Genomic DNA, 20119 nt, shown 5'->3' with positions numbered 1-20119 from the left:
ACATATAGTCCCCTTCTTCCAGGTTCGCTATCACTGCTCTGAGTGACTCCATCTTGAATTTGAACCTTTTTATGTAAGTGTTCAATGATTTCAGATTTAAAATCGGTCTCACCGAGCCGTCCGGCTTCGGTACCACAAACAGCGTGGAGTAATACCCCTTTCCCTGTTGTAGGAGGGGTACCTTGATTATCACCTGCTGGGAATACAGCTTGTGAATAGCTTCCAATACTGCCTCCCTGTCGGAGGGAGACGTTGGTAGAGCAGACTTCAGGAACCGGCGAGGGGGAGACGTCTCGAATTCCAATTTGTACCCCTGTGATACTACCTGCAGGATCCAGGGGTCCACTTGCGAGTGAGCCCACTGCGCGTTGAAATTTTTGAGACGGGCCCCCACCGTGCCTGAGTCCGCTTGTAAAGCCCCAGCGTCATGCTGAAGACTTGGCAGAAGCGGGGGAGGGCTTCTGATCCTGGGAAGAGGCTGCCTGCTGCAGTCTTTTTCCCCTTCCTCTGCCCCGGGGCAGAAATGAGTGGCCTTTTGCCCGCTTGCCCTTATGGGGATGAAAGGACTGAGTTTGAAAAGACGGTGTCTTTTTCTGCTGAGGTGACCTGGGGTAAAAAGGTGGATTTCCCAGCCGTCGCCGTGGCCACCAGGTCCGATAGACCGACCCCAAATAACTCCTCCCCTTTATACGGCAAAACTTCCATATGCCGTTTGGAATCCGCATCACCTGACCACTGTCGTGTCCATAAACTTCTTCTGGCAGAAATGGACAGCGCACTTACTCTTGATGCCAGGGTGCAAATATCCCTCTGTGCATCTCGCATATATAGTAATGCATCCTTTAAATGCTCTATAGTCAATAATATACTGTCCCTATCCAGGGTATCAATATTTTCAGTCAGGGAATCCGACCAAGCCACTCCAGCGCTGCACATCCAGGCTGAGGCGATTGCTGGTCGTAGTATAACACCAGTATGTGTGTATATACCCTTTAGGATATTTTCCAGCTTTCTATCAGCTGGTTCCTTGAGGGCGGCCGTATCAGGAGACGGCAACGCCACTTGTTTTGATAAGCGTGTGAGCGCCTTATCTACCCTAGGGGGTGTTTCCCAACGCGCCCTAACCTCTGGCGGGAAAGGGTATAATGCCAATAATTTATTAGAAATCAGCAGTTTTTTATCGGGGGAAACCCACGCTTTGTCACACACCTCATTTAATTCAGGAAAAACTATGGGTAGTTTTTTCACACCCCACATAATACCCCCTTTTGTGGTACTTGTAGTATCAGAAATGTTCAAAGCCTCCTTCATTGCCGTGATCATGTAACGTGTGGCCCTACTGGACATTACGTTTGTCTCGTCACCGTCGACGCTGGAGTCAGTATCCGTGTCTGGGTCTGTGTCGACCATCTGAGGTAACGGGCGCTTTAGAGCCCCTGACGGTGTTTGAGACGTCTGGACAGGCACTAACTGATTTGCCGGCTGTCTCATGTCGTCAACAGTTTTTTGCAAAGTGCTGACACTGTCACGTAATTCCTTCCATACGACCATCCAGTCAGGTGTCGACTCCCTAGGGGGTGACATCACTATTACAAGCAATTGCTCCGCCTCCACATCATTTTCCTCCTCATACATGTCGACACAATCGTACCGACACACAGCACACACACAGGGAATGCTCTGATAGAGGACAGGACCCCACGAGCCCTTTGGGGAGACAGAGGGAGAGTTTGCCAGCACACACCAGAGCGCGCTATATATATATATATATATATATATATCAGGATTTTGGTACTTACCGATAAATCCCTTTCTCCGATTCCACAGGGGCCACTGGAGTGTAGTTACAATGGGGAGATAGTAGGTGGTATTGGTAGCTGGCACTTTAAAAATTCTCACACTGTGGCTAGCTCCTCCCCTACTATCTCCCCTCCAAGCCAGTCTACGTTAAACTGTGCCCGAGGAGAGCTGTAATAAACAAACCGTAAGGTAGAGGAGGTTAACGACGCCCTGTAAACCAGGCGAACACAAACTAAACCTGGAACAGAACCTGACAAAAAAACAGGCTAGCCTGAACCCAACAAGCAGTCATATGGTGATCTGCAATCGTTAATCAAACAAAAATCAGGAGAAACAGCGCTGGGCGGGCGTCCAGTGGCCCCTGTGGAATCGGAGAAAGGGATTTATCGGTAAGTACCAAAATCCTGATTTCTCCTTCATCCACTAGGGGCCACTGGAGTGTAGTTACAATGGGGACGTCCCAGAGCTCCCAAAAAACGGGTGGGAAAGCGCTGAGAGTCCTGTAAAAACTGCTCGGCCAAACAGTGATGCAGAGGCCGTAAAAGTGTCAAACTTGTAGAATTTGACAAAACGAATGTCGGTTTGACCAAGTAGCCGCCCGACAAAATATTCATGGAGACCCCGCGGGCGGCTGCCCACGAAGGTCTTACAATGCGCGTAAAGCGCGCTGAATTGGAAAACGGAGGTTCCCTAGTAACCGCCAAGAAGACTGTCTGATGATCAGATGTATCCAACTGTCCAGCATATGCTGGGGCCCCGGCTATTTAGTACGGGAGCATCGTCCAGAGCAAAGAAGAAAAAACACTTCATCGAATAGCCTGAGACCTCTGTAGAGAGAGTTGACGAGCCCTGACAACATTCAGAGAGGATTGAAAACCACTAGTGTCAGATTTATATGAAAAATGGACCTCCCCTCTGGAAGAAACGACCGCTGAGGCCGAAGCCGAGCCCGGGGAGTTGCCAATAGAGTACTCCCTGAACAAGAGGCCGAACTTACGGCCGCTAGGCTAATCTCATTTGGAAGAAAAGCGAAAAAGGCAGAGACCTAAAATTCCGGTCAGTGTGGTTTGAAGCGCAGCGGAGCAAAAAACCTCCCAGAGAAACCAAAGATGAATGGTAACTGGAAGAAGGGGGAAAAACCCCCTTTTATCTTCATTATGTTCCATAAAGTTTTCCCAAAGTGGCAAAAGCGAGAAGAGGTAATAGACTTCTGAAATCGGAGCCCAGTAGGCCTAACCGAACTAGGGAACTCCTCCCTTCTGAGGTCTCGTGAACAGTCACACGGGTAACCGAAACCAGTGTAAAATTGAACAAGGAGAAAAAAAAGGAGCCTGTTGAAGTAGACAGTCCCGTCGAGGTAGGAGCCAAGGCTCCTCTACTGACAACAGGCGTATCTGTATCTTCAAGTCATGCGTGGCCCAACCAGCGCCACCGAGAGGACTAGCACGCATAATCCCCTCCTGTGTTACTGAACATGAAGTAGAAATAGAAAAGGAGGCAGGATAGAATAACCAGAAAACTCCCCGGAGCCCTGAGGGCCTCCACGGCTACTGCCGTCCGAGAGTAATAAAGGGTTAAAGAGTCAGTCAGAACGCCCTGAGGTCGATCCGAAATCTCCGCCCACAGCGGACCAGCTGACAAAACTCCGGGGCATGTTCCCTCACCCAGGAGTCTGACCTGGTGGCTTGATCTGGAAACAAGATTGTTGTCCCCCGTTCCGAGAGGAATGGAGGCGACCACTCATTACGTCGCAACTTGACTGAAGAAATAGAGTCTCTGGTGCCGAGGAATGAAAAAACCTCTGACGGACCGTGTTGAGAAACGTCTATGCGGAGCATAAATTGGATCTGTGTCGAATCAGAAGCTCGTGGATCCTCCGGATATTCAGAAGCCACCTAATGTACAGAGTGGGATAGTAGCAGTAAATTGTCCCATTAGGGAACCAACGTCACCCACTGCCCTTGAAAAAGAGTTATTCTGTTATCTTCCTAAACTCTGTGGGAGCGGAAGAGAGAAGAGTAAAGGACTTACAGTGAAAATGAGAATCCTGTTAAGGGGGAATCTGAGAAAAGCCTGTCCAATGGAAATCAGTAAACAGGCATCTCTGAAGACAAGGGACACGTAAAACTCCCTTTCTTGTTTAAACTAGCAATCACAGACTAAAAGGATTGTAAGGCCAGAATAGGCCTGTCCGAGCCACTTGGCTTCGGAACGTGAAAAGAAAACAAAGGCCTGAGAACTGTCCTAATTCAAATGATATGTGTAAAACAGGGATCAACACCCTTTGCGGTTAGAAACCTATGGAGCGCAGCCTGCAGTATGACTCTCTTGTCATCGTAAATCAGCCGACCCATGCCGAGGGACTCCTGAGACGGTTGTAACCGCCCAAGCCTTCTCCCATCGACCTGCGCCTACCCTGGGACCCTGCAGGTGTAATGGGTGTATAGGATGACATAAAATCAGACTGGACTGAGGATGTTGAACCTCTGCTTCAGCCTTTTTACCCTGAGAACCCCTGGCGACGAAGATATCACCCGTGTGGAGTCAAAAACCTGAAAGGGCACGAAACAATCTAAAGGGAAGACCAGTAAAGGTCTGTCTTGGAGCTGGGGCAGTAGTAGGAGAAATCAAAGTGGACCTACCTCCATTGGTTCAAGAAATCCTGCAGAAAGTTCCTTCCCCAGAACCATCTGCCCCGTAGGATTTCATGTTTACTTGTCACTGTCGCAGCCCCAGAGGTCGTCGGGTTAAGACAGCCCAAGCGAAGATGCAGGGTCCGAGTCTGTAGACATGGAGACCTCCAAGGAACATAAAGCAGAATCGTGATTCTGACCTGTATCAAAGTATCAATTGATCCTGATGCGAAGCATCCTGTAACCTAGAGGACAATTGTTCCCCAACCTACCTGCTCCGGATACGGTAGAACCATGCTGCCGCATATGTCGATGGATCCCTGAGCAAGGTTGCCTCAGGAAAACGGCGGCCTGATGGACCGGCGATACACCGAGGTGTATACCCTAGAGAGGTTCTGATACCATCTCCTGCCATCTGCGGGGAAAAGATAGGAAAACAAACCCTGTTTGATACCTGATATTGTGTATTCGGGTGTCTGTCGGCCGCCTACCGGAGCCTGCCCAGCTCATCCGAAACTGAACCAGTCGCTGTCATTTTCGTCAATGGCGTGGAACCCTGATGGACTTGACGTGTCCTCCTCCTTTACCTGCAGTATCAGATGAACTGCTGTATTATGTACCTGTATATTCTGAGACACTGGTTCAGATCCACAGAAAACAGACATCAGTAATGCATGGAATGTTAGCAAAGTTTCTTTTTGGAAAGGTGTGTTTGGTCCCGCTGTGATTTGATCCTGTGACCTTGGAAACCAAAGTCCAAGGGCTTACCTGATGAGCTATTGTCTGGTTAATAGTGACATTACCTGCATCATTGATCAAACAGGGGTGTGCAGGTGCGTGGAGGGCGAAGCAGATGGCTCCGCCGCATACTTCACACCTAAGAGGGAATTCTTTGACTATCCCAGGAGAGACAAACGAAAGGAGAAAAGGTGGGTTAAATAAACAGAGCCCTACGTAAGGTCTGCACTATAATGTGTAGTGACCGATACGATTAAAATAAACTTTCTGGAGCAGCGGAGACCTGAACCAGCAACGCTGCGCTGTGGGACAGGAGTCTTAGCCCTAGGCTATAGGAGTTCTCCTTAAAGTTTTGTTTGGATTCAAACCCCTGTTCAGATACCCGCTACTAGCGTACTGAGCCGCAGCGCTATTTGTCTGATGCCTTACACGCATTCCACAATTACAAATAGCATTAGTAACTAGTGACAACAAGGAATAATAAAGGGAAGGCAACACCCCGCCCTGTATTTAGTGTACCGCTAATTAAGGTGCACCAGATGTTTCTCTGAGGTTCCGCTGGCTTTTCAAAATGGTGACCAGCCTGTGAGAAAGATGGGGGAAAATGTTATGTGCAAGATGTTGTTATTAGAAAACATTGCGGAAGTAGCCTACAGCACCTGGTATTCCCAGGCGGTCTCCCATCCAAGTACTAACCGGGCCTGACCCTGCTTAGTTTCCGAGATCAGACGAGATCGGGCGTGTTCAGGGTGGTGTGGCCGTAGGCTTTTATCCCCTATATCTGGTATTTTATGGATTTATCTATATACATACCTACACGCACTTAAATATATATATCTATATATATACACATGCACAAACATAACTATATATGTATATATACACACACACCGTAGGTAAATAAATACTGCACAGTAGATCCTTTTAATTATTATTGAGCTGAGTCCCAGCTACTGTAATAGAGCAGGTTCCCTGATTTGCAAGTAGGAAAATGCTGGGTAGAGGACTCTACTGCAGGAGGAATGTATCTATATTTCAGCAGCCTGAAGTATCGAAAAGTTACAAATCCCAGAGCTGTTGCCTAGCGACGGGGAGACCTGGGAGCCCGCTGAGTAAAGCGGGTTAACTGTTAATATACCTGGGACTTTATTTGTATTTGTCTCTGAGTATGCAAGATTAGCCCACTGGGCTATAGGAGACACTGCAAATATGAAGCCAGGTCTGTGCAGGGAGGAAATGGCCGCCAGAGTGAAACTCCTCTGGGCTATGCGATAAAATCTATATAGTGGATAACTGGATTAGTGCTGAGCCACTCTGACTATATCACATTCTCCTCAGCACCATGTGCATTAAACTCACATAAATGCCTATTACACTATAACAGTGGCCGGGGAGCGGAGAATGCTGAGCCCGCTGTACAGAGCCGGAGTTAGCTCCGCCCCCCGGCTATGGCGCCTTATTGCAAAACTAAGCGGGAAGCGAGCTGTACCCTCCGCTGGGCCTGCGAGTCACCGCCGGGGAGCGCTGAGCGCTGAGCCCGCTATACAGCGCTAGTAGAGCCCTGTATCTGCTAGCCGCCGCCGGGGAGTGTTGCGCTGAACAGAGCGCGAGTCGCCGCCTGGGAGCAGGGAGCGCTGAGCTCGCTCTACAGAGCGGGACTTAGCTCCGCCCCCTCCGTACAAGGCGCCAAATTTAAACATTGCTTTGCGCTCGAGCGGGATCCCTGTGCCGGCTCTGTGAGTCGCGCTGAGTGGGTGCGGGGGGTGCGGGGAGCTGGGGGAGCAGAGGGTTATCAGAATGACACACACCCGTTTTTCAGTCAGGGTTGTATAAACACATACTCAGCCTCCCCCAATCATCCTGTCTGTTTCTCCATGAGGAGGACAGGTAAGGATACAATAAAGTACATTACAGCCCCAGAGAGCCCTTCTGGAGTGGGTTGTACAACAATAAACAGATTGCTCTAAAAACATACATAGCCACCACAAATAAAGTATACTTCACTCACCACTGTGTTCTTGGTGGATCGGCCCCGACACACGCCGCACGCAGCGGCGTCCAGCCGGAATCTTCTGTGGTGGGGTGGTCCCGACACAAGCCGCACGCAGCGGTGTCCGACCATTTTTGATACTCACCGCTGCCATGCTGCCGGAATCTTCTGCTGGATGGAGTGGCCGCGACACGCGCCGCACGCAGCGGTGTCCGCCAACTCAGGAGAGCTCAGTGTCTCCCTCAGCCGGGGCCCATCCCTAGCCGCACGCAGCTGCGATGGGACCCCGCCGGCAGCTCCCACGGTGCAGACTGGCAGTGGCAGAGCTGCCAGTCTGTGAGTGTGTGTAAGAAAAATAAAATAATAAAGAAAAAAGAAGAAAATTCTTCAGCTAAACCCAAGTGAACCAGCTACCTCGGGCACTTAACTAAGACTGGCTTGGAGGGGAGATAGTAGGGGAGGAGCTAGCCACAGTGTGAGAATTTTTAAAGTGCCAGCTACCAATACCACCTACTATCTCCCCATTGTAACTACACTCCAGTGGCCCCTAGTGGATGAAGGAGAAATATATATATATATATATATATATATATATATATATATATATATATATACACATACATATACAGGGATAACCTTATATAAGTGTTTCTCCCTTCTATAGCTGCTGTATTTGTATTATCTGCCAATTAGTGCCCCCCCTCTCTTGTTTTACCCTGATTCTGTAGCAGGATTGCAGGGGAGAGTCAGGGAGCCGTCCTTCCAGCGGAGCTGTGAGGGAAAATGGCGCTTGTGTGCTGAGGAGATAGGCTCCGCCCCCTTTTCGGCTGCCTTTTCTCCCGCTTTTTTTAGGAAAACTGGCAGGGGTTAAATGCATCCATATAGCCCAGGAGCTATATGTGATGCATTTCTTTAGCCATATAAGGTTTAAAACGTGTTTTATTGCGTCTCAGGGCGCTCCCCCCCAGCGCCCTGCACCCTCAGTGACCGGAGTGTGAAGTGTGCTGAGAGCAATGGCGCACAGCTGCAGTGCTGTGCGCTACCTTAATGAAGACAGGAACGTCTTCTGCCGCCGATTTTTCCGGACCTCTTCGCTCTTCTGGCTCTGTAAGGAAGCCGGCGGCGCGGCTCCGGGACCCATCCAAGCTGAGCCTGTGATCATCCTTCTGGAGCTAATGTCCAGTAGCCAAGAAGCCCAATCCACTCTGCATGCAGGTGAGTTCGCTTCTTCTCCCCTTAGTCCCACGATGCAGTGAGCCTGTTGCCAGCAGGTCTCACTGAAAATAAAAAACCTATTTAAACTTTTACTCTAAGCAGCTCAGGAGAGCTACCTAGCATGCACCCTTCTCGGCCGGGCACAAAAATCTAACTGAGGCTTGGAGGAGGGTCATAGGGGGAGGAGCCAGTGCACACCAGCTAGTCATAAAGCTTTTACTTTTGTGCCCAGTCTCCTGCGGAGCCGCTATTCCCCATGGTCCTTACGGAGTTCCCAGCATCCACTAGGACGTCAGAGAAATCGGTGAGAATGTGTTACCATAAGATCCCCTGAACTTACCACAACCAGGTAAAACTGCTCTGGGTGGGCGTCCAGTGCCCCCTATGGATTCAAAGAAAAGGATTTACCTGGTAAGTACCAAAATCCTATTTTCTTTTTCATCCACTAGGGGTCACTGGAGTACTCTTGGGACGTACCAAAGCTTCCCTCGTGGGCGGGAGAGCTGTTTGGCACCTGTAACACTAGGCGGCCAAAGCTAGATGCTGATGCCGCAAACGTATTAACTTGTAAAAGCGCACAAACGTGTGCACTGATGACTATGTAGCCGCACGGCAATTCTGCGTCGTAGACACCCCACGACCAGCTGCCCCTGAAGTTTCCACAGAACGTGTGGAAAGAGCTGTTACTGATGTAGGCGGCTGTAACCTAGCATGAAGGTAAGCCTGACGTATGGTCAGTTTTATCCATCTGGATAAGGTCTGCTTAGAAGCTGGCCAACCCATCTTGGCAGCATTATAGAGAACAAACAACGTATCCGTCTTACGAACTGTAGACGTTCGGGATACATAAACGCGTAATGCGCGTACCACATCCAAAGTTCCAGACTGTCCTGTTAACACAGGAACTACTATTGGTTGATTGATGTGAACATATGACACTACCTTTTGCCAGAAAGCGGGATTCGTACGAAGCTCCGCTCTGTCATCATGAAAACTACAAACAGTGGCTTGCAAGACAAGGCACCCAAATCTAAAACACGCCTTGCCGAAGCTAAGGCTAGGAGAAAAAATCGTTTTCCAAGCGAGAAACTTAACATCCACTTGATGTAAGGGTTCAAAGTATGAAGCTGTACAAAATCTAAAACCAGATTCAAGTCCCATGGCGCTGTAGGTGGAATGAATGGAGGCTGTACTCTGAGAACACCTTGCAGAAAAGGTGTGAGAGATGGCAATAGAGCCAATATTCTTAGAAAGTAAAATTGACAAAGCAGATACCTGCACCTTTAGTGTAGATAAACGCAGTCCTCCATCTAACCCCGTTTGTAGAAATAACAAAAGACGGGATAACTTGAAAGATGATGTCGGAAACTTCCGAACTTCACACCAACCTATATAGGCACGCCAAATCCTGTAATAATGAGTTGTCGTAACTGGATTTCTAGCACGTAACATGGTTGTTATAACCGATAGTGGAATGCCCTCTCTTCTTAAGAGGGCGGTCTCAACAGCCACCCCTTCAAACGCATCCGCGCTAAATCGGGGTAAAGGAATGGACCCTGTCGTAACAGGTCCGGACGTAACGGAAGCGGCCAAGGATCGTCTGCGAGTAAGCAACAGAGAGAGCAGCGGAAACGGTGGAAACAGATACCCGAGGCTGTACGGCCACGCAATCGTGAAAGCATCCACTGCCACTGCCTTTGGATCTCGCGTTCTGGACACATACTGGCTTTTGGTGATTGTGGCGAGATGTCATCAGGTCCACTGGAGGGTAACCCCACCTCTGGACCAACATGTGAAACACTTCTGGATTTAATGCCCATTCTCCTGGATGAAAATCCCGATGGCTGAGATCATCCGCCTCCCAGTTGTCCATTCTCGTAATGAACACTACCGCCAATATCACTTGGTGATGTTCGGCCCAATTGAGGATTCGAGCTACTTCCCGCATTGCCATCGCGACCGCCGTTGCGTTGTCTGACTGCACTTGGACCGTCTGAGACCGAAGCAAGTGCACTACTTGTCGTAGCACATTGTAAATTGGTCGGAGTTCTAGGACATTTATAGACAGCAATCTGTCGTGATCCTCCCAGAGACCCTGGAGCTGACAATTTTGAACTACAGCTCCCCAACCTCTGAGACTCGCGTCTGTGATTAGCACTATCCAATTCCAGACGCCTAACAGAGTTCCTGCGGATAGATTGTGTACTTGGAGCCACCAGAGTACAGAAACTCTGGCCCGTGGAGACAACCTCACCCTCTAGTGAAACTGCAGATGCGAGGCCGACCACTGTGCGAGCCCATGCAGTTGAAAAGGAAGTGAGTGAAATCTTCCGAACAGAAGCGCTTTGAAAGCCGCCACTATTGTGCCTAACAGGCGAATGCACAAACATACCGAGGCTTGAGCACTAATCGTACCAGATGACGAATAGTCTGTACTTTCTGTTCTGGTAGACAAATTCCTCGATCTACCGTATCGAGAATCATTCCTAGGAAATGAAGTCGTTGAGATGGAATCCGATGTGAATTCTTTAACATGACAAACCAACCGTGCTGAACTAGCACATTGTACCTTAGCAACGCATGTTGAAGGCGCAGTTGGTTAAGACGGAGCTTTGATGAGCAAATCGTCTAAGTACGGAACTATTATCACTTACAGGAATATGAGATGAGCCATCAAAACATACATCACTTTGGTGAATACCCTAAGCTCAGACGAGAAGGCAAACGGTAGAGTCTGAAACTGATAATGGATCTGCCGTATTGCAAACGCAAGAACCTCTGAAGAGGAGGCCAAATCGGAATGTGTAAGTACGCATCCTCGAGATCCAGCGCAATCATGAATTCCTGTGGCTCTAAACCTGCAAGTACTGTCCGCAGAGATTCCATCTTGAATCTGTAGTAAGTATGCAATATTGGCCTGACCAAGCCATCCGGCTTTGGTACCACAACAGACTGGAATAATAACCGTGACCTTGTTGGTGTACAGGGACCGGAAACAAAACTGCTGACTCCAGCAGAGAGTGAATAGCAATTTACCGAACCGTCCTCTTCCTACACAGGCAGTCCTGTGTTGAAAAACCGCAGAGGCGGTAGACTGCTTTTAACACTAAATTGCGGATCCACCCATCTGTGGATATCTGCAACCATGCCAAATGAAACGTCTGAAGGCGTGCTCCCACAACTGGAGCACCGAGATGGGCTGGGAGCCCGTCATGCCACTGGCTTGCCGGTGACCGTAGCGTCCGGACGACTGGCGTTGGTTTGTTGAAAACCACGTCCTCGACCTCGCCTACCAGACGTGGCTGTTTGTCTACCACGGCCTCGAAAGGGCTGAGGTCTAAAGGATTCGAACGCTGGTCCAGAGTATCCCGTGAAAAATACCTTTGTCCAAATCAGGACCAAAACAACCTTCGCATAATGTAATGCTTCTATTCTTCTCTCGACCTTTGCCTCCGCCTGCTAAGGACGCAGCCAGAGCGCTTGTCGTGCCACAACGAGCGACGCTGAAAGGCGAGAACTGACTAGGCAGACGTCCGTAGAAGCTGTACATAGATAATCAGCAGCTTCGTAGATTTGATCAGCGAGAAGCATAAGGTGGACGTTTTGTAGGGCGGACCTGAGTCCTGTTATCCAGACAAGCAACGCCGTAGTTACCCAAATGCCAACCAAACACGGTCTAAGCAACACCCCTGCTGCTGTATACAGCGACTCTAGCATAGCTCCCATGGAGATGTCACTGACTTTAGAAACGGGTAACTAGACCGAAATCTGCGAGGTTTCGAAACCTGTGTATCAGGATCCTATTAACATCTTGTTTAGAGATTCCACGCTGGAGATCTGTGGCCTTAATAAAGACCACCTTATAAATTGTCAGAGCCTCTTAAGTCCATGTAAACTTCAGAGTCTGACGCACCCACACTATCTGACTGCTGGTCTTCTCACATTCATCTTGCGCAGTTAGGCCTGGCATAGAATCGTCAGGATTGCAACATAGCAGAAACTGGGAATTTATAAGGCAAATGAAAACTATCTTTGCAAAATAGGAGATGAAATGGGAGTATAAAATATACTGTGCATGTGGTAGACCTCACCGGGAACCCACTGGTACAGACATTGCAGTGAAACAACTTTTCCGTCTTTGCTGGTGACTGACATATTATGTAACCAGACAAATAAATAGACAAAGACAAACCAATTCCACCTCAGTAAAATTGTCAAAGTGCAGTGCACGTGGCCAGACCATAAGAAACCTGACGCAAAAATTCCTACCAACACCCCTGCGCCATCTGGTGGAGCAGTGTTGTAGGACAGGAACGTTCTGGAAAAGAAACTGAAAGTATGATTAAAATGGCCTCCAGCCATGTGCTTATAGTCAAAGAACATAGCATATTTTGTTACATGACCATATATACATACATACAGTATTTTATATACATTTCCTATGGTATAACATTGTCTATGGTATAACAAGTGCTACACGAATGCATATATAACACAATGCAGCCCTTCTTTAGCATAGGCTGTCTATTGCTGCTGCTGTGGCATAATCTCTCCCCCCTGCAGCTGCGCTACAAGTAATAGGGACAGGGAAACTCCTGACTGCCCAGCATGAGCCCACTAGTTACTACAGGGCTGATTTACAGGGACAGACTGCGGCAGCAGTGTGCACTGTCCGCGGTCTGAGTGATCAGAGGCGCCGGCCTCCTCCCCCCCCTGCTACCCTTAGTGTGTGCAGGGAGCGCTGGCAGTGCTGAGCTGCCGGCCGTTATTGAGACAGACCGCGGCAGCAGTGAACGCTGTCCGCGGTCTGAGGGAGCAGTTACCTTCCCCTAAGCGACGAAGCCTCAGGCCGTTACAGGGACAGACCGCGGCAGCACTGAACGCTGTCCGCGGTCTGATTGCATTACAGGCAGGGAGCGCGGAGAACGGCGCTTGCTGCGGCCGTCCAGCGCGTCCCTCTGAGCGGCGCCAGGACTAGGGGAGCTGATAACAGCGGTGGCGGGGACGGAGCAGCGGCTCGGGCGACGCACATAGCAGTACCCCCCCCACACGGCGGCAGCGTGAGCTGACCGCCCCTGTCATAAATACCTTGGTTCCTGTGCTCTGACGGGGCTTCTACAGCAAGCTCCGTTCTGCATTCTCAGCTGAAGGTAGCTGATGTACTTGGGCTCTGACGGGGCTTCTTCCAGCAAGCGCCGTCCAGTCCTTTCTGCAGTCTCAGCTGTTGTTAGCTGAGCTGCTTGTGGCTGTGAGGGGGCTCCTTTGTGAGGCCCGACACGCCAAGAGCTGCACGCAGCAGCTTCTGTAATCCCGTACCCAGAGCTTTTGTGTAAGCTTGGAAGGGATTGTAATGTATAAAAAAGAAAACAAAAATGTTTAAAAATAAAAAATGTATGTCCCCCTCTGGAGGTCCACACTTGTGCTTCCTGTCCATGTGAGCACCGAAAAAACACTGGTATTCTGGGAGTATGGAGGGTAGGAGAGTTACTGAAATTTGAATATTCAGTGCCCAGTCCTTGCTAACACCGTCCATATCCCAAGAGTACTCCAGTGACCCCTAGTGGATGAAAAAGAAATATCAGTTGATCCTGATGCGAAATATCCTGTAACCTAGAGGACAATTGGTCCACAACCTACCTGCTCCGGACAAGGTAGAACCCGGCTGCCGTATATGTGTCTTCGATGGATACCTGAGCAATGTTGCCTCAGGAAAACGGCAGCTTGTTGGACCGGTGATACATCGAGGGGTAAACCCTGGAGAGGTTCTGATACCATTTCCCTCCGTCTGCGGGGAAAGGATAGGAAAACAAACATTGTTTTATACCTGAAATTGTGTATGCGGGTGTCTGCAAGCCGCCTACCGGAGCCTGTCCAGCTCATCCGAAACTGGACCATTTCGTCATCGGCGTCGAACCCTGATGAACCGGACGTGTCCGCCTTCTTTACCTGCATTATCAGACGAACTGCTGTATAATGCACCTGGATATTCTGAGACACTGGTTGCGACTGCACTGAAAACAGACATCCTCTGTATCCTGGGCATCTCTCGCCTCCTCCCAGAGGGGCCTTTCCACTGCCGAGTCGTGTAATCTGGGAGGCTAGCAAGGTTCTTTTAGAAACCCGGAGAGGTGAAATGAGGTACAAGGTCTCTTGTTAATAGTGACATTACCTGCGTAATCTGAGCTGTTCAAACAGGAGTGTCCTGCAGGTGCGTGGAGGGCTAAGCAGATGGCTCCACCGCATACTTCACACCTAATAGGGAATTCTTTGACTATCCCAGGTGAGACAAACGAAAGGAGAAAAGGTGGGTTAAATAAACAAAGCGCTATGTAAGGTCTGCACTATAATGTGTAGAGACCTACACAATTCCATATAAACTTTCTAGTGAACCCGTAGCGCTGCGCTGTGGGACAGGAGTCTTAGCCACTAGGCCATAGGAGCTCCCCTTAAAGTTTTTTTTTTGGTTGGGATTCAAAACCCCGGTCCCTCAGCGCTATTTGTGCCTTAAAGTATCTGTTGTGGTACTTGAACCCAGGCATCTGTGGTTGGGTGTTTAGGGGATTAGTGTGCTGAGCCACACTGTTTTATATATACACATTCCCCAAATTGCCAATAGCATTAGTACCCAGTGACACCAAGGAATAATAAAGGGAAGGCAACACCCCACCCTGTATGTAGCGTACTGCTAATTTAGGTGCACCAGATGTTTTCGGAGGTTCCGCTGGCTTTTCAAAATGGTGGCCAGCCTGCGAGAAGAGACGGGGGAAAGTGTTATGTGGCAAGGCGGGGCATTTTGTCGTTATAAAACACTGCGGAAGTGGTTTGTTTTACCCCCTATATATGAGATAGAAAAAAAAAAAAAAAAAAATATATATATATATATATATATATATATATATATATATATATATATATATATATATATATATATATATATATATATATATATATATATATATATATATATATATATATATATATATATATATATATATATACACACACACATATATACACATATATATACACATATACACACGCACACATACAAATATCTATATACACAAACAAACACCCAACAGGGTAGATAAATACTGTGTGAAAAACTGTTATTGCACACTAGATTTAAATCCTTAATGAGCTGATCCCCAGCTCCTGTTATATAGCAGGCTCCTGATCTACAGCCTGTATGGAATGCCGGGCAGAGGACTCTCCTGCAGGAAGGAATGGCTGCCAAAGTGAGATAAACCCAATATCTTATCTCCCTGCACAGAAAACTAAAATCCCGCTTGTGACAATGAGTGCTGGGAGCCGCCGCCGGGAGCCCGCTGAGCAAAGCGGGAATATCAGCCTCACCTTAAAATGTGCCGGAGCGGCCGGGGAGCGGAGGTACTGGAGCGACCGTGGAGCGGAGGTGCTGGAGAAGCCGGAGTACGCGCTGCTGGAGCGGCCGGGGACTTGTACGCGCTGCTGCAGCTGGCGGGGGGGCGGAGAGCGCTGAGCCTACAGCGTGGGAGTTAGCTCCGCCCCCCCGGCGCCAATTTAAAAAATGAAACCCGCTGCACATGAAGCGGGAAGCGCCTGTATCTCCCCGGCAGGGGAGCGGAGAGTGCTTAGCGCCGAACGGAGTGGGAGTTAGCTCCGCCACCTCCACTATTGGCGCCCAATTCAAACTTTTTGTGTAAAAATAAGCTCTGCGGCCGGGGAGTGGAGATCGCTGAGCCCGCTTACAGAGCGGGCTGAAGCTCCCATCTAAAACCCCAAAAGCCCCCTTTATACGCTCCGGTATAGGGGGCCACATATGCAAACATTAAAACAGACAGTGTAAAATAATAAATCATGGAAGGGGGGGGGGTGGGGGGGGGGGGGAAGAGGGGAGGGGAGAGATTGTACTCACCGCTGTCCTTCCCGATACACGCCGCACTTAGCGGTGTTACACTGCTCGACAGAGCGGCCCGACACGCGCCGCACGCAGCGGTGTCCGGCCCCTTATACTCCTGCTGGTGGAGCGGCCCCGACACGCGCCGCACGCAGCGGTGTCCGGCCCCTTATAGTCACCGCTGCCATGCTGCCGGAATCTTCTGCTGGTGGAGCGGCCCCGACACGCGCCGCACGCAGCGGTGTCCGGCCAACTCAGGAGAGCTCAGTGTCTCCCTCAGCCGGGGCCCATCCCGAGCCGCACGCAGCTGCGATGGGACCCCGCCGCAGCTCCCACGGTGCAGACTGGCAGTGGCAGAGCTGCCAGTCTGTGAGTGTAAGTAAGAAAAATAAAATAAAGAAAAAAGAAAAATTTCTTCAGCTAAACCCAAGTGAACCAGCTCACATCGGGCACTAACTAAGACTGGCTTGGAGGGGAGATAGTAGGGGAGGAGCTAGCCACAGTGTGAGAATTTTAAAGTGCCAGCTCCCAATTACTGCCTACTATTTCCCCATTGTAACTACACTCCAGTGGCCCCTAGTGGATGAAGGAGAAAAGGGATTTTTTAATACATAGCAAGAATGAGGGGCTCAAAACCCTGTGCAAAAGTGGAATCTTCTATATCAGGTTCCAATTCCTCCCCCTCCTCCTGAATATCCTCATCAGATTCTGAGAGTAGAGCAGGCAGCCCCCATTTAAGAGGCACGGAACCAGTGAGGGGGGTGGGGAGTGGAAGAGCTGTCTTTCATCAGCCTGTTGCAGTTGTTGTGTCTGTTTATTAGCATTGAGCTGAGAAGACATGTCTGCCATCATAGTCTTTATGGGACCGAGCCAAGCAGGCTCCTGACCCCCCCCCCCCAGTCTCCACACTAACTTGGAAATACTGACTGCAATGGTCACACGATAGGGAACCAGTGGTAGAAGGGGAGAATCTGGTGCGACAAACCTTGCAAACTGCATGTTTGACCATAATTACAGTAACACACACACACACACACACACACCAGTACAATAACAAGCCTGCAGTTACTGAGTGTAAGATGGAGACCTAGAGTGAGAGGACAGCACACCCCAGCCTTGCAGACTAAGGAAATCTGCAGGCTGAATATAGTTTTGTCACCGTAAAAACCGGACTACTTGTCCTAGTCAGGACATTAGATTGTGTACAATAGCGGCTCTCCCCCATGTAATACACCCCTGTACCAGTTTCCCTGTGTATCCCAGAGTGTCTGGAAGAGCTGCTGCAGCACTTTGCAGACGAAGGCACCAAAATGTTGCTGGTCCCACTCAGAGGAAGCTCTGCCCCCTGTAATGGCGCCGAAGCTACAGAGAATATTTATACTGGCAAAGTCTCCATATCATGTGCAAACATCATGTAGGCTGCTAGTTTGAACTACTGCTGCCAGTTTTGCCGAACCAAGAACCGGGGGACCACCTAGCGGGGCCCCGCGGCACTAAAACTCTCAGGACTGTAGTCCTGCAGCGGGGAAGCGGCTCTGACACCTTACAGAGGCCGGTGACAGTCCCTCCCCTAACTCACATGGTGTAGGTATACTGTTGCCCAGAAAGTATACCCAAAATAAAAAAAGTTTTTTTTTTTTTTTAAAAACACGAAGAAAAATCCTCTGGAGCTCCCAGTGTGTATCATCTCCTGAGGGCACTTTTTTCTAAACTGCCTGTGGGAGGGGGCATAGACGAGAGGAGCCAGCACACCCAGTTGAAGAAATTTAAAGTGCACTGGCTCCGTTGGACCCCATCATATTAAGTGAACCCCAGTATCCCTTATGGATTCCAGAGAAATAATTTGAATTGATCCTGGGCCGCCAATCCAAGGGACCCCAACAAGTATCCAGAGGAACCCCAGGGTGCAACGGCACACAGAGAACCTCTGCTGTAGACAATAAATGAGAACTCTAATATATACTAATACTTCCTTGTGAAGGAGACAGAGGTGGTGTCCCTGTGCCAACTAAAGGCAGCTTTTACCCAGAGGGGAAAAAAAGACCAACTTTTATTTTTTTTTCAATTTGTCAATTCAGACAAGAATTAGACTAGACCAGTGGATTCCAAACTTTTTTGAATCACGGCGCCCTAGAATATCAGAATTTTTTTCACGGCACCCCTAGGCCAAAAATTTCTTATTGAGAAATTTAGAAAGAAATATTACATTAAGTAGATTGCGTTTATATGTCATCCTTAGGGTCAGTTGTGTGGTGAGGGACAAGATTTGCTTCTGTTTGACCACATATTTTATGACTGGCAGCCACCAGCACTGGTTTTGCCTATTATACTGACCATAAATAATTTGAATTGGTCCTGGACCACCAACCCAGGGGACCCCTGCAAGTGTCCCGAGGCACCCCTGGGAGCCACGGCACACAGTTTGGGAACCTCTGGACTAGACCCATTTCTAAGACCTAGCACAGACTATTCTAAGCTACATCAGTCTTTCCCTGTCAGTGCTAAGCAAGGGAGCTGACTGACGCTTAACTGGTCATTTAATTTGCATTACAATGCGACTGGCCATAGGCAGCAGCTTATCACTGCTCTCTACCTCCAGTGTGGGGAAAGGGGAACAGCACAGTCAGCTGCCATGGGCTCCAGAGCACTGTCCTACGCAAAAAAAAAAAAAAAAAAAAAGCTTCTACAACAAAGAAACTGCCTTCAGAACACTCAAACTGTACCTAATGCCCATCCTAAAGAGGGGTATCAACTACAGAGGCTCTCCAGCACCTATTCTCTTGTTCCTACCATCGTTTATTTATATGCTACTACAAAGTGTTTGTGGCACCATACAGGCACATAGTGTATGGTAAAGCTGGCCTTCAGCAGTTGTAACAGCAGCAGCAATTAATGAAACAAACTAAAATAATAAAGGTAATGCTGCCTTAGGCAGAGCAATAAACAAACACTGCGCTCCTATGGGCACTTCAGTGATTTAACTGACCAAGCTCTTACAGCCATTTCTATATACCCATGGATTTATTGTCCACCAAAGGGCGCTAGAGAGAAATTATATTACACGTGTCCATTTTTGAATTAAAAACAAGGCATAGTATCACAGCAACCATAATATATGGAGGGTTACAAACCATTTCTAAAAATGACCAAAACTAGAGTGACTTGCTGTGCTCAACTTACTGGACTCTGGGCATTTAGACTCATGTGAGCCTGAACAACTTCCAACATATGTGATACAAACTCATTCATGTCTTCAAGAGGTGCAATCTTAAATGCAACAACACTCTTCTTATTCTGCAAAAGAACGGAGAAAATGAAAATAAATTTGGATCTAACGAATAAAAACAGAATTTAAAAAAAATTAATATATATATTAAATATATATGTATTATATATATATATATATATATATATATATATATATATATATATATATATATATATATATATATATATAAATATAATATAAGAATTTACTTACCAATAATTCTATTTCTCATAGTCCGTAGTGGATGCTGGGGACTCCGAAAGGACCATGGGGAATAGCGGCTCCGCAGGAGACTGGGCACAAAAGTAAAAAGCTTTAGGACTACCTGGTGTGCACTGGCTCCTCCCCCTATGACCCTCCTCCAAGCCTCAGTTAGGATACTGTGCCCGGACGAGCGTACACAATAAGGAAGGATTTTGAATCCCGGGTAAGACTCATACCAGCCACACCGTACAACTTGTGATCTGAACCCAGTTAACAGCATGATAACAGAAGGAGCCTCTGAAAAGATGGCTCACAACAACAATAACCCGATTTTTGTAACAATAACTATGTACAAGTAATGCAGACAATCCGCACTTGGGATGGGCGCCCAG

The 20119-nt window shown here is 48.5% G+C and overlaps 1 protein-coding gene and 1 non-coding gene across 7 annotated transcripts in view; both read right to left on the bottom strand.

Annotated features, from left to right (window-relative positions):
* Positions 1-20119, bottom strand: part of RPA2 (replication protein A2) — a 158785-nt gene that overhangs the window by 64428 nt on the left and 74238 nt on the right. For 5 of the 6 annotated variants that reach the window (XM_063954559.1, XM_063954562.1, XM_063954563.1 and 2 more), the window contains one exon: positions 19436-19549. The exons of the other annotated variant lie outside the window; for it this stretch is intronic. In XM_063954559.1, the coding sequence (XP_063810629.1) occupies positions 19436-19549 (114 nt within the window). The remainder of the gene's footprint in view (positions 1-19435; positions 19550-20119) is intronic. 6 annotated transcript variants of the gene reach the window in all.
* Positions 5819-5937, bottom strand: LOC135051993 (5S ribosomal RNA). Its single transcript, XR_010242217.1, has one exon. It is a non-coding gene; the product is annotated as a 5S ribosomal RNA (ribosomal RNA).

Source organism: Pseudophryne corroboree, chromosome 2 (assembly GCF_028390025.1).
Source record: "Pseudophryne corroboree isolate aPseCor3 chromosome 2, aPseCor3.hap2, whole genome shotgun sequence".
Classification (NCBI taxonomy): Eukaryota; Metazoa; Chordata; class Amphibia; order Anura; family Myobatrachidae; genus Pseudophryne; species Pseudophryne corroboree.
The sequence above is the reverse complement of the archived record's forward strand: the minus strand, read 5'-3'. Positions and strand labels throughout refer to the sequence as shown.